At 44.3% G+C, this 13374-nt stretch overlaps 1 protein-coding gene across 2 annotated transcripts in view; it reads right to left on the bottom strand.

Annotated features, from left to right (window-relative positions):
- Nucleotides 1-5868, bottom strand: part of SKAP1 (src kinase associated phosphoprotein 1) — a 286843-nt gene extending 280975 nt beyond the window's left edge. For both annotated transcript variants that reach the window (XM_007176386.2, XM_057536326.1), the window contains exon 1: nt 5802-5868. In XM_007176386.2, coding sequence (XP_007176448.1) covers nt 5802-5850 — 49 coding nt within the window. In that variant the 5' untranslated portion in view covers nt 5851-5868. The remainder of the gene's footprint in view (nt 1-5801) is intronic.
- Between the last annotated feature and the right edge of the window lie 7506 nt (nt 5869-13374).

Below are 13374 nucleotides of genomic sequence, written 5' to 3' on the forward strand. Positions count from 1 at the left end.
CTCCACAAAATCGAAGACCAGAAGATAAGGGTAAAACTTTGAGAGTTTAAGTTGAGAGAAAGGGGAAGAAAGGGAAAGAGTGTGACCCTAGAACCTCATGCCCACAGCTAAGTTTATATGAAACTAGATAGACACATACTCAAACTTGGAGGGGCTCAGTAAGGGTACTATCAAAGTACCCTTCCTGAGAAATTCACTCAGCATTATATTCTCAATTGTCATCTAGTAGGGTTTTATGCACTGTCCAATACAGCAGGCACTGTGGCTACTGAGCAGCTGAAATGTAGCTAGTGCAATTGCGTAACTGATTTTTTTGGTTTTATTTAATTTTAGTTAATTTTTTTTTTTTTTTTGGATTTTCTTATTTATTTATTTATTTATTTATTTATTTATTTATTTATTTATTTATTTATTTTTGGCTGTGTTGGGTCTTCAGTTCGTGCGAGGGCTTTCTCCAGTTGCGGCAAGCGGGGGCCACTCTTCATCGCGGTGCGGGGACCGCTCTTCATCGCGGTGCGCGGGCCTTTCTCTATCGCAGCCCCTCCCGTCGCGGGGCACAGGCTCCAGACGCGCAGGCTCAGCAATTGTGGCTCACGGGCCCAGCTGCTCCGTGGCATGTGGGATCTTCCCAGACCAGGGCTCGAACCCGTGTTCCCTGCATTAGCAGGCAGACTCTCAACCACTGCGCCACCAGGGAAGCCCCTAATTTTAGTTAATTTAAATTTAAATAGCCACATGCGGCCAGTGGCTACCCTTCTAGCAAAGTCTAAATATCTAAGAGATGAAGAGTTTAAGAATGAAAAAGCCATGATACAAAAAGTAAGCAATGAACAAGTTAAACAGGAAGAAAAAATATTATTATAGCTATGGTTTAAAATATTATGCAAATGTCAAAAATTATTGTAATCTAATATACCCAATAAAACATTTATAATTCTCTGAATCTAAAATCCAAGATTATATCAGCAATTTCACATTTCACACAGGAGGAAAGAGCTAGAAGATATTGTTTCATTCTTAACGTTGCTAATCAGAGGGAAATGTTTTTGTTTTTGTTTTTCCCATAAAGGTAAAACTATCAGTGGAATAAAACCAGGATGTATAACTTCAAAATCACTCAAAAGAAAAAAAAGAACTTAGTGATCTAGGAAAATGCTCAGGAGACCATAGCAAATAAAAACTATCAGTGGAAAAATCAGTATACAAAACTATACACACAAAATGTCACAACTTTTAAAGCATGTACAAATAATAATAACTGAAAGAAATAAATGGAAATTTAACAATTGTTGACTATGGGTGGCTGTATATCCTTGTGTTTTCTAAATTTTCTACAGTGAGCATTATTGCTCTTATGTGTTTTCTAAATTTTCTACAATGAGCATTATTGCTCTTATAACCAAAAAATTTAACAAAAAAGAAATAGAAGTATGGTCATATACCTTTCAGAATTCAACCGAAGTAACATCACCTATCTAGAAGACAACCCAGTATCAAAAATTAAGTAAAAAAGACTCTGAGCAGCCACAGTACATGTTACAAAGTGCAGGCCTAACGGTTTGGGTACTGTGTTCATCAAGAGAGCCCTTCATACTTTCTTTCACACATATCTTAATTCCAATGAACTTAATTATCTGATGTTCCAATAGCACTGGGGATACAGATAACACTGAGAGCAGTGCAAAGTGATAGGCCTGGTCTAACAGTAGGAAAAAAAAATGACAAAAATTAAAAAGTAAAACAGACATAGACATTCACAAAGCAGTCCAGGGGCAATTATGGCAGAAAAATCCCTAAACAACTCAATATTCCCATAAAGTATGATAAATGATATTCGCTATAACAACTCTGAGTTATAGTGTTCAGAGGAGGTGCCTTTGAACACAGACTGGTTGGTTGAGGAAGTGTGAAAAGTTCCTACTGCATCTGAGAAAAAACTGATCACAAATGTTTATAATAAAAAGAGTGCTTAAAGAGAATATCTTCAGCTATCCAGCACAACTCACTCCCGCGAGTTCCACAGAGTTGGAGTTTTACTATGTTGAAAAGGATTTTATGGTTGGCTACATGGAGGACCAATACAAATCTGGAGAACAATCTGGAAGGAAATGATTAATGACTTCTTCTTTCCAAGAAAGTTTAAAAATAAGTAACCATAGGCATATTGGAATCAGCGTTAATGCAGCAACTGCTACTAAATGCAGCCGAGTTGTGGATGTTATTTTGTCTCTAATCCATATTTGAGCAGGATTTAGGTACCTTGTAGATAGTTGGGACCTATTAGCTATTAAAGTCAGTAAGCCCCATTCCATCACACAAGACAAATTGTGAACTAAAGAAATATTTATTCTCCTTCCTTCATACTTGCCTCTTGTGCTTCTGACTTCAAAAGTGGGGCTAGAAAGACAAGGAAGAAACTGATTATGTTTGTACCTGTGAAACAAAGATTATGCAAACTGCCAGCACTCCATTGTTTTTGTTTTCATCGTGGTTATCACCAAACAAAAACGAAAAGATAACTTCTACATCTGAAGCCTGATTATTTGAAAACAGACCTGAATATTTCCTTCTCTTTCAATAAGGCAGTAAATGCCCTTCACTTTACTTATCTATAAGGTACTTATTTGCTGATATGGACTAGTTACTATTTCTATATGAGAGCTTGACAGAGTCTATCTGAGGAAGATGTTTCCTGAGTTACCCTAGAAACCTCTCACTGCTTTAATATTTGCCCAAAATCCAAGAAAGCATTAAAAAAAAAAAAAAAAAATCCCCACCTTCCACACACCCTTAGAGCTACCAAGAGAAAAGCATAATCACAACCCTGGTTAATGGCCCTTTCGAACTCTGACCTCTCTAAGCTTCTTTTCGTTTTTTGTTCCTTTTCCTTTTAAATAACCTTCCAGGTTGTTTCTTCCTATTACAAAAGTAATACATGGTCACTGTCATGGTTAAAACAACATGAAGATGTATGAAATAAAATTAGTAATCTCTCCCCCACTCTCTCACTCCCCTCCCTAGGAAACCAATGTTAGGAGCTTGGTGTATATTCTTTCTTACTCCCTCCCAGGCTTACACAAACATACATAATATATGGGGTTTTGTTGCTGTTTTCAGACATAAATGGTATATTATATATACTACGGTGTACCTTGCTTTTTAGTCTTAAAAATATGTTATGGACACTTTCCAAGCCGATATATACAGATCCACCACAACCTTTTTAATGGCTGCAAAATATTCCATAAAATGAATAATCATTCATACCATCACCTGACCTTTCCTAACTCATGGACATTTACTATGGACCCTGGTACACATACTTCATGTCCTTTAATTTCAGTAACACGGATTCCTAGAAGTGGAGCTTCTTGGTCAAATGAAACACTTTCAAATGTTTAAAATTTAACAAAATTAATTTTAGACCTTCAGAATTTCTGTTCCCTTCTTCATTATGCAAAATTTGGCATAAACCTTTCACAATGCTTTGCATATTTTATTTTTCAAAGCACACATACTATGTCAAAAAATGCCCCTGTCATTTATGCTCATGTAGTTATAAATAAATAAATGCTTAAGTTAGGGCTGTGATGGCTAGTGTTAAATCACTGTGTAAATGCTTATGCCTTGGTTTATGAAAGTAGTAATTCATTGTGGAAACTCCACCCGCACGGCCTGTGGCAGCACTAAAGTGGCAGCACTCTCACCCTGTGACTCCCTCCACTGAGTGACGACATAGAGATCAGGACCTACATATTTTCTAATTGTCAACAGTTAACCTTAAAAAGTGTGTGTGTGGGGGTGGGGAGACAAACAGCAACAGACGATAAATGGATAGCCATTATGGGTTTATAATATCTACAAATTGTTTGTAGTACAATGAATAATTCTGCTGGTCTACACCAGAGTGTGTTCCATAAAAAACAAAACCTACAACCAATATGTTGCTATGATTACATGAACCTTTCAAAAGCATATTCTTCAAACACTTTTCAATAGAATTATTGGTTGAATCCCACTTTCACATTTTTCTCTCTACTTCAGATTCAGACTCTAATTGCAAACTTAAAAAAAAAAAAAGGCTTAAAGAAATATATTAACCAACAAAGCTCCTTAAAATTTAATCTCAGACTCCTCCGTATATTCTAAAGACCCGAGCACCAACAGAGACTGTTAAGACACAGCAAGTTTGATACAAAAGTATGTGACACGCAATTAATCTCCATTCATACCCTGCTCTACTTGTCAGCAAACAAAGGTTCTGCTTTAGGAGGAGATCTGAAGACTTCAATTAAAAACAGTCAGCTAACAAGAAAATAATCTAAACTAAAGGAAGGTGGCAGGTGCAGAAATGAGCTGTTTACCAAAGTGTCAGTTTTGAACAATAAAGAACTGCACATCAAAAACGTTGAAGGAGTGGATGTCATTGCAAGCTTCTGAAAATTAAAAGGAATCTTCTACCAAGGCGGCACACAAAATGGAAGTCTAGTTTAACTAGGTTGTAAAATAGGTTCCCTCTCAACAAATGACAGATACCAATAAAAAGAATCAGATTATACCTTTAACTGCCAGGGCAGAATGAAACTTTTTGCCACAGTTTCTTCTCTCCTGGAAACCAGACATGTAGAGCCTCTCTTTACACTTGGAATTATTGAACCAACAGTAGAGGGAAAGGCTGGGTTGCTTCTTCTTAGACACCCAGATGATGCTTTTACCCTGCAAATACTTTTCTATTCTGAAAGTTTAGATTCACTCGGGTCATAAGTAAAATAAATTTGGAAACTTCACCTCAGAAGAAATACCTAGTTGACGGCTTTTACAGAGAAGCAACCCAGAATGGAAACCGAGCCACAAACAGACTGAAAAGACTTGCCAAATATTTGATTAGGAGGCATTTAGACCAAAATAACAAGATAATGGAGATATAAAACCAATTAAATTGAGAGAAACTGAAAAAAAACAAAAACAAAAAACTTCTTGCCAAAAGTATGACCTGCCCAAAGCAGGCCATTTGTCACATAGATGCCAAAAGGCTTAATTCGGATGAGTTTCCTCCTGGGACCCTTATGCAAGCACAGATTCCAGGTCCCTGTCCTTCCAGGAAGATCAGTTACAGGAACAGCAAGTTACTTTCACCAGAAAAAGTGTGAGGCAAGCAGATGATCTTGTAACTCTGGAGTGTTACAGCGGGATGTGTTGAGTGTTAGTGACTGAACACACCGCAATGGGGCACTTCTGGAAAGGGAAGAGATGTAATACTAGGATCCGCCTGCCCCAGGTGCATGAGGGACCCCCGGAGCTGCAGGCGGGTGAAGGGGACCTAGGGTCTGGGTGCCCGGGCCTTGGCTGACAGGAGCCCGTGAGCCCTCACAGCCCCTTGTGAGCCTGGGGCGCTCTAAGCAGGAAGGTCAAGGCACCCTGCGAGCGGGACAGACGGAGTCAGGGCGGGAGAGGGACGAGAGCGAAACCTATAGGCGCAGGGCGTCCCGAGGAGAAAGGGACAGCTTGAAGGCCAGCACGGCGGCCCGGGGACCATGAACGCGGCCTGAACTTGCTCAGAAGCCTGGAGGCTACGTGGGAGGTGGAGACGCCTTGAGGAAAAAGAAAATGTGTTACTGAGGCGAGTGAAAGGGACCCTGGGCGGGGGATGAACACCTGGCTCTGCAGAGTCAGGACTCCGGCAGCCTCGAGGTTCTAGAAGGCGGTGGGTGAGGGAGCTGACGGGGAAGGCCGGCCTTCGGAGCCGCTGGCGTCTCGGCTGCTGCCGGGCTCGGCACGTGAGACTCCCGGCGGGGCATTACCTTCCAGGAGCCAAAGGATCTCCTCGGGGAGGGCGGCGGCGGCCTGCATGTGGCGGGCGGCGGGAGAGGGCCGGGCGGGCGGGCTGCAGCGGCACCTGGCCCTCTGTCGCCGGCGTCGCGGGGCTGAGCCGCAGGGCGGGGCGCGCTCAGGAAGCGGCGCGCCGCGGGCGGGACGCCGGGGCGGCGGCTACACCTGTGCGCCGGGCCCGCGGCCCTCACGGCGGTGCCCGAGGGAGGAGGCGGCCGCCCCGCGCCCCGCCCCGCACCCCAGCCCCCGGTCAAAACAAAGACGCGACGCCACCCCCGGGTACCCCGTCCCCGGGAGGCTCCCCATCCTAAGTCCCGGACAACGGGCCTCGGGGGCAGGTTGAAAAGCCACCGTGGCGCCGAAATGAAGCTCGAGGAGGCAGAATCCGAGGACGGGGTCAGGCCCCGCCAAGTCGGACAGCAGTCATTTCCAACCCAAATCGCTCGTCCACGCCCAGAAAACCAGGGCAGAACCGCTTGTCAGGCAAACCAGGACGTTTCAAGGGAATGACCATATGTCCCAATAAATAATCTCAAGCCACCAACTTTGGGGAGAATCAGAGCAGTCCGGCTGCAATGGACACAGGGAGCCAAAGTGTCCCTTCCTCCCTAAGTCTGAAAGGATGCAAGGAAAAGAAGGGGTAACCCAGGGAGAAAGCTGAGGGAGAGGGGGACCCAGCCCTTTCCCTCTAAGAGCTGACAAAGGGAGGAAAGTGAAGGACAAGATCACAGAAGTGTGCTTCCCTCTCATTCAAAGTAGTAGGTGTTGGGTGTCAATGTCCTGGCTGTGATATGGTCCTGTGATATTGCACGATGTTACCTGGGTAAAGAGGATAGCTCTGTATTATTTATCATAACTTCTGTGAATCTACAATTATCTTAAAGAGTGTTTTTTTTTTAAGTACAATAGGCCAAGTACCATGAAAAAAGTATAAAGCACTCGCTAAAAGGAGGGAGATGAATATAATAAGAAAAGGAGGGAAGTGCCAGTGTATGTGTGTTTAGCAGTGTGTGTGGCATTTGAGATGACTCTGAACACACCAGACTTTGAAGGGGCAGGAGGGCTTTCCAGGTGGAAGGACCAGAGTAAACAAAGATGGAAAAGCCTTCTCTTGCTTGAGGAACAGCTAATGACCCTCTTTTACTGGATGGTGTAGGGAAATTTGTCAAGAAAAATTGAGGTTCTATTGTAAAGGGACTTGAAAGTCAGAGTGAGGATTCTGAACTCAATTGAGTGGACATTGGGGAGGTGTTGACAAATTTTGAGCTGGGGAGTGAGCTAAACTGAGCCCCTGTATAGTATGTGATCTTATACACATCTCACTTCACCTCTACCAATTCCCTCTTTGTAAAAAATGGAGTTTCTATTCTCAGATTCTACCTACAGAATATGTGGGAAGCACTGGGAGTGGTAAGAGAAAGAAAACGGAGAAGACGGGTGAAGTGGCTTTTACAGCAGCATCAGGGGCAATAATGACAGAACTGTGGATATGGGGATGGGAGCAGCAAGGAGAAACTCTCCAGAAGGACTCCTGGTAGCAGTGCCTGACTCCTGGCATAGTTTCCTTCCAGAGATACAGTTTCAGGGTTGGGGGCTTGATCCTTTAAGCGGTCCAGCGGCTTTGAGCCATCTATACATCTGAGTCCTGCCATCTGAAGAGGAATGGTGCCTTGGTTTCAGGGTTACATGACGCAACCACAAGTTGCAGTAAATTGAGGTAGAAATGTGGGGGACAGGGGCTGGCAAGAGTCTCAGGGAATCCGGCTCCTGTTGCAAGGCCTTCTTGCCCTGGGAAAGTTAACAGTGGGCAGGCTGCCTCCTCTGGGCTCCAGAGCAATACCAGTTCCCTGCCGGGGCATTTTTATTTTTACCACACTCAGTGCTACTTCTACAAAATTTTAGCTGCTCTGGAATCATTTTTGAGTACTTTTGACATGTGTTAAAAGGCAAGGGAGACTATATGGGAACTCTCTGTACTACCGTTGCAATTTTTCTTAAATCTAAAACTGTTCTAAAAAACAACGAGGGAAACACGGTCCCTCCTATACGTAACCCCAGCACTTTGCCTCGCTTTCCTCTCAGCAGTGGAAGGAAATTTGACAACCTCCCCCTCTTCTTTAAGGATATTTGTCAAAGGCTGATCTAGGCTACAAGTTAAAGGGTTGTTTGATAAAAAGCAATAATTGCATGTCCTATCAGGCCTCACTGCCTGTCATAGCTTACTTATACCAAGGGAAGCAGCAGAAACTCAAGGCAAAGATATTCTACATCCATTGTGGGTTTTAGAGGGATGGGGTAGAGGGAGGTGCAGAGCTGGGTAGAGTGCAGTGACTGGCAGATTCCAATATGCCATTGTCATGTTGCATCAAGTTTCCTCTTGCAGACAGAAACCTGCCTCCACACATGAGCGCAGCCCCTCCTTAATCATCTAAGGACCCTGGTTCAGCAGTCAGCCTTACTCCTAATGACGTTCTGTTAAATGGACAAATTCCTCAGAAGCCTTGTCCTTCTTTGAAATCCAATTTTGCAGGAAGCCAAATCTGATTGGGGGTAGCCATGGAAACCACACTGAGGAGTCTTGGAGGAGGTAGAGAGAGGCAAGGCAAAACATGATAGTCAAGAGTCTTTTACTGCTCTGTCGGAAATATCAAAGGGATCTGGAGAGGTTGGCAGCAGACGAGTCCCTGCCCGGGTCCTGTTCTGTGTGGCTGGGTACCATGTGGCTGTCATGGGAGTAAGCAGCCAGCTGTCTCCACACGCAGGCAGGGGGATGGAGCAGAATACACAAGTCCCAGGTCTGTCTGCCTCCCTCTTTTTCCCCTCCCCCCAGCCCCAATTCCAGCAAGATCCTAGCATCCCCTTCTTAGCTGTCTCCCCTTTAAAGGCAAACAACAAAAGAATGACAAGGTTAAAATACAAGGCCCTCACAGATAAGAGGTCCTTTGGAGCAGAGGCCATGAAATTAATCTGAAATTCCTTGTAATTAGATAAGATAAGGGTATCTAAAGAGATGCAGAGCAGCCAGGAATGGAGTCCACAGCACGATATGCAGAAAGGATACCGCCTGGTCCACAGGGGCCCCTCACACACTGTCAGGAGACAGAAGACACAGAAAACAGAGCCCATGCCAGCCTCTGGGCTGCTTGGAGATGCCGTTTACACGTTCTCATGCCAGGTGGGCGCTCACTGAATATGCATCCATGGGGTGTCCAGAGGGCTCAATCAGGAAGAAACAAAAGCATCTGGCACCCAGAATGGCATGGGTAGGAACAACTGCTAGCAAAGCAGGAGCTGGCTGGCACTGCTCCGCCCTGGGTGAAATGGGTCTGGAGAGGGGACTGCAGAGGGCAGCTCTTGGGCTTTATTCTGAGCTGGTTATTGATCCCTGGATGCTGGGTCACGACACACGGCGGAGCTGACGTCTGCCCTGTGGATGTGCGGCCGCTGCATCTCAGCCCCTCGGTCCCAACCCCATCAACTGGGCTTATTGACTCTTTTATTGACGATGCTGGGGCCTAATGGGGACAAGAGCTGCACACTTCATTAAGGACTGTGGAAGGAGAGGTGATGCGTCCAGCCGGTGCCAAGAACCAGGCTCACTGCATGCTTGGCAAGACCCCGGAAACCAAGCCTCATGGCACCCTTGAGGCAGAGGAGCTGGACGCAAGATGCTTGCTTGGGCACATCGCTCAGTGGCCTTAAGATGCAGGGTTTCCACAGCTTGCCAGAAGCCTTGCTCTTACTAATTAGCGAATCTTTCCATTTAGGCGGGTCCTATTATACACACACTCACACAAATGCACTTCGATGGCCTCCCCTTCCAGCTCACATTTCCAGATTCTTTGCACTAATACATACAACAATATAAGCAGGTTCTCGTATCATATCAGGGAACATTCCCAAAGCAGGTTCTCAGTGAGGCGCAGTCTCAGAATAGAATGAGGGACTATTAAAACTCAAAAGAGTCTTCAAGGTGATTCAAATTTAAGATAAGGAACTGACCTAGTGCTCTGCACAGGGCCACCCACATCACCCGGGGCTGTGCTGGCGTTAGAATCCTGGTTCTCTAGTGCTGGTCCAAAACTCTTACAGAACTGAACATCTGAGATGGATAGATAATTACAGCCCAGGGATCACTGAGCAGCTCTGTGAGACAATCAGAGTTGGTCTCCCTCCATCTAAATAGTAACATTTCTTTCTTTGTTCTTTATCTCATATTTCTATCACTCCCCTTATTATTTTTCCCTAATATTTCCCACTTATTTTTTGTATCTTCTTTGCCTATCCCTTAGACCCCATTAGACATCCCTCAGGGGCACTGCTGAGTCGAACAGAGGCCCTAAAGACCAAAGAGGTTGCTGACTCTGACATTCTCTGTCTTTGATTGGTTCTCTTGGGAGTCTGAAGTGTGGGGGGGTGTGCGGGGCATGCGGAAAGTGTCAGCTGCAGCCAGATGAGGCTGTGCACTCTCTGCGTGAGACGTGCAGGCAGTCTGTGGGGTTAATCTGCATGAGAGGCAGGTGGGGCCAAGGCTAATTTTACAGGCTAGGTATTTGCAGACATGATAAATTTGGAAAACTATGGAAGCAGTAACCCTTTCTTTTAGGGGTGATTAGGGAGATTAAAAGTAAATAATAGAAGGGAAGCAACCTTACAAAGGTAGAACTGGCTTTCTTTGATTTCCTTTCATTTATTATTTCAAAAGGCAAAAGTTTAAGCTCGTAAGCCCCTTCCTTCATTTCTTCCCTTTCTTCTCCCTCACTTTACTACAGGTGTTAGAATTCAGGGTTGGGGCAGAGGGATTCAAGGTGAGAGAAGAGGCAATTATTTAGAATCTGATAGAAAGCGCTGGTCTGCACCGCACAGGTGCACACATGCTTGGAGGAATATGCACACTAAGAGGAACTGATGTAATCTGGCCAGACTCACCAGTATTTACAAATACCAACAGAAACACTACCTGGAGTCAGAAATAACACCAGCAATGGCTGATTATTTCAATACAAGAAAGTGGGTGAAAATACCCTTCCCCTAGTGGACATCCTGTCTGTAATGACCTTTAGGTCCCCGAAATATATTCTTTCCTTTCCTGCAGAATTGTGTCAATGTCCATTTTGATTTTTCCCTTTCTAGATGTCTAATCCTGAACATCCTTGTCCTAAACATCCTAAACATCCTTGGACTTCCTTTCCAGCAGCATTTTCTACCAGTGTAAACCATGCTCTTTCATATACAAGACAGCACTCTCGGTCCTTGTTGCATTGATTTTTAGACTTTACTTTGAATTGAAAAGTAATTCAATTCAGTGAATTGTCCCTTCTCTTATCTTTTCACAGAATTCATGATCCCCCCCATCTCCTACCACCTTTTAGATCGTCAGTCTCACTGTCTTTTTCATCTTCAGTCTTTCCCTCTGTCTGCTAACATCCTTGGTCTCCTCTATCCTAAAAACAAAACAAAACAAACAAAAACATTCCTTCAACCCCGCTACCTTCTCCAATCTCATCCTTTCTTCTCCTTCCTTCCCCCCATCAGATCTCATGTCCTTTGCCTGTCTTTGCACCAGTGAAGTGACTCTCCTGAGGGCATCGATGCCCTCCTTCCTTCTCACCTCTGCTTAGTCTTTACCAACCTCTCTCTGCAGCACTGGGTAGCATTGGCCACTTGCTCTTGCTTTGGGCGCCCAGCTTCCTTGGCACTGCCCTATCCCGGTCTTCTTCCTATCTTTCCTAACTATTATTTCTCTGCTTCCTTCTTTGGCTCTCTTCATTTCACCTTCTAGTCACAGGTAATCACTAGAGTTTCACACTTGCCTTTCTCCTCTTCCTCTCCTTTCTCTCCTTGTTCTCTGAGTCCCCAGTGGTTTCATTCTCCCACCACCACAACTTTCCCCTTCATGCAGATGACTCTTGTAAGTTATACCTCTGTTGTGCATTTCCACCTGGATATCTGAACAGTTCCACCAATTTATTATTTCCTCTCCCCTTAATCCTTGTAATGGCAACAAAGTTCAGTGAAAGTGGCATGGGCTTATGAGTCTAAAAGATGTGAGTCCCAATTCTGGCTCAGCCACCTGGCAGCTCTAAGCCTCTGGACAGAGCTCTACAAGCCTCAGTTTCCTCATCTGTAAATTGGATATCATAATTCCTACCTTACAGGGTAATTATGAAGCTTAAGTAAGATGGCATTTGTAAGCATATATGGTATATGCTCAACAAATTGTAACTGTTATAAAGAAATTGCTATTGTCCAGTAATCCAAACTCAAAATGTAGGACTCATCTTGGACCCTTCCTCATTCCCGTTCCAAATATCCACCAACCCTGCCAATCTTACCTCCCCACAATGGCTTTTGAATCCCTCCTTTGGATCCTGAGTGTCACCACTCTGGGTTGGGTTCTCATTATCTTTGTTGAGCTGTGATACTGAAATGGCTTTTAATCCAACCCTCAGCATCCAACCTCCCCATTATCACATGCCACTCTTCATCCATATTCAGAATACACATCCCAAAGCACAATCCTGACCCCACCAAAGAGGTGATAGAGTATAGTGGCCCTGAAGTCAGGCAGTTCTCTGCTCAAATCTGCCACTTGCCTACTGTGACCTTGGTCAAGCTACTTATCCTCTCCATACCTCAATTTCCCTATCTGTAAAATGGCAACACTATTAGTATTTTCAAGGTTGTTGTGAAGATTCAAAGAGCTAATATATATTGTGTTTATAACTGCCTGCAACATGGTAGATGTTTCACATATGTTAGCAATTATTATGATCTCTGCATTCATTCCCCGCAGCAGCTAGCCCTGGGAGGTGCTTAATGCCTATATATATACTGAATCATCCGTAATCTCTCATTTGAACCTCCTTGCTCACTAAAGATATATTTGAGGAGTGACTGGCTGAGATATGTGTGTCATTGGTCTCCAAGGATGAGAGCTTTTCCTCTTTATGAAGCAAACTTGCTTTTAAAAAGATGGAAAGAGTGGCCTTGGCTTCCTTGGCACCGGGCTGTAACGAATTGGGATAATCAGCCTGCAGATTCTCCCTGCCCACCTCCAAAGATTTCCTCCCTGCCCTATCTATTCTGGAATACTTGCAGTGCTTCCGAACCACATGGGGAAAACCTTCATCGGGAAGGCATGAGATATTAACTCCTCTTTTCACTCACTGTGGCAGAAATCAAGTTTCCACTATAAATACAGACCCCAGAAAGAACCAATCAGAAGGCAGATTATATCCCAGGAGTCGGTAGCCTCTTTAGTCTGTAGGGCTGCCAGCAGGGCTGAGCTCTACAGAAAGCAGTGTGTGTGTGTGTGTTGGGGGAGGGGGGGGCGTGGGAGGGGGTGTTTGACAGGGAGGGGTGATGGACTAGGGATAAAACAAGCAAGCAAGAACAATGGAAATGAAGAAAGTGAATGAGAAACTGGATGAAAAAGTAAAGAAATTGAGAAATAGAAAGAAAATATAAGAGAAAATAAAGAGGAAATTAAATCAAATAGATTCACTCCATTTCCCTAGTTGTAATTTCAGGATATACCATGTT

This window comes from Balaenoptera acutorostrata, chromosome 20 (assembly GCF_949987535.1).
Source record: "Balaenoptera acutorostrata chromosome 20, mBalAcu1.1, whole genome shotgun sequence".
Lineage (NCBI taxonomy): Eukaryota > Metazoa > Chordata > Mammalia > Artiodactyla > Balaenopteridae > Balaenoptera > Balaenoptera acutorostrata.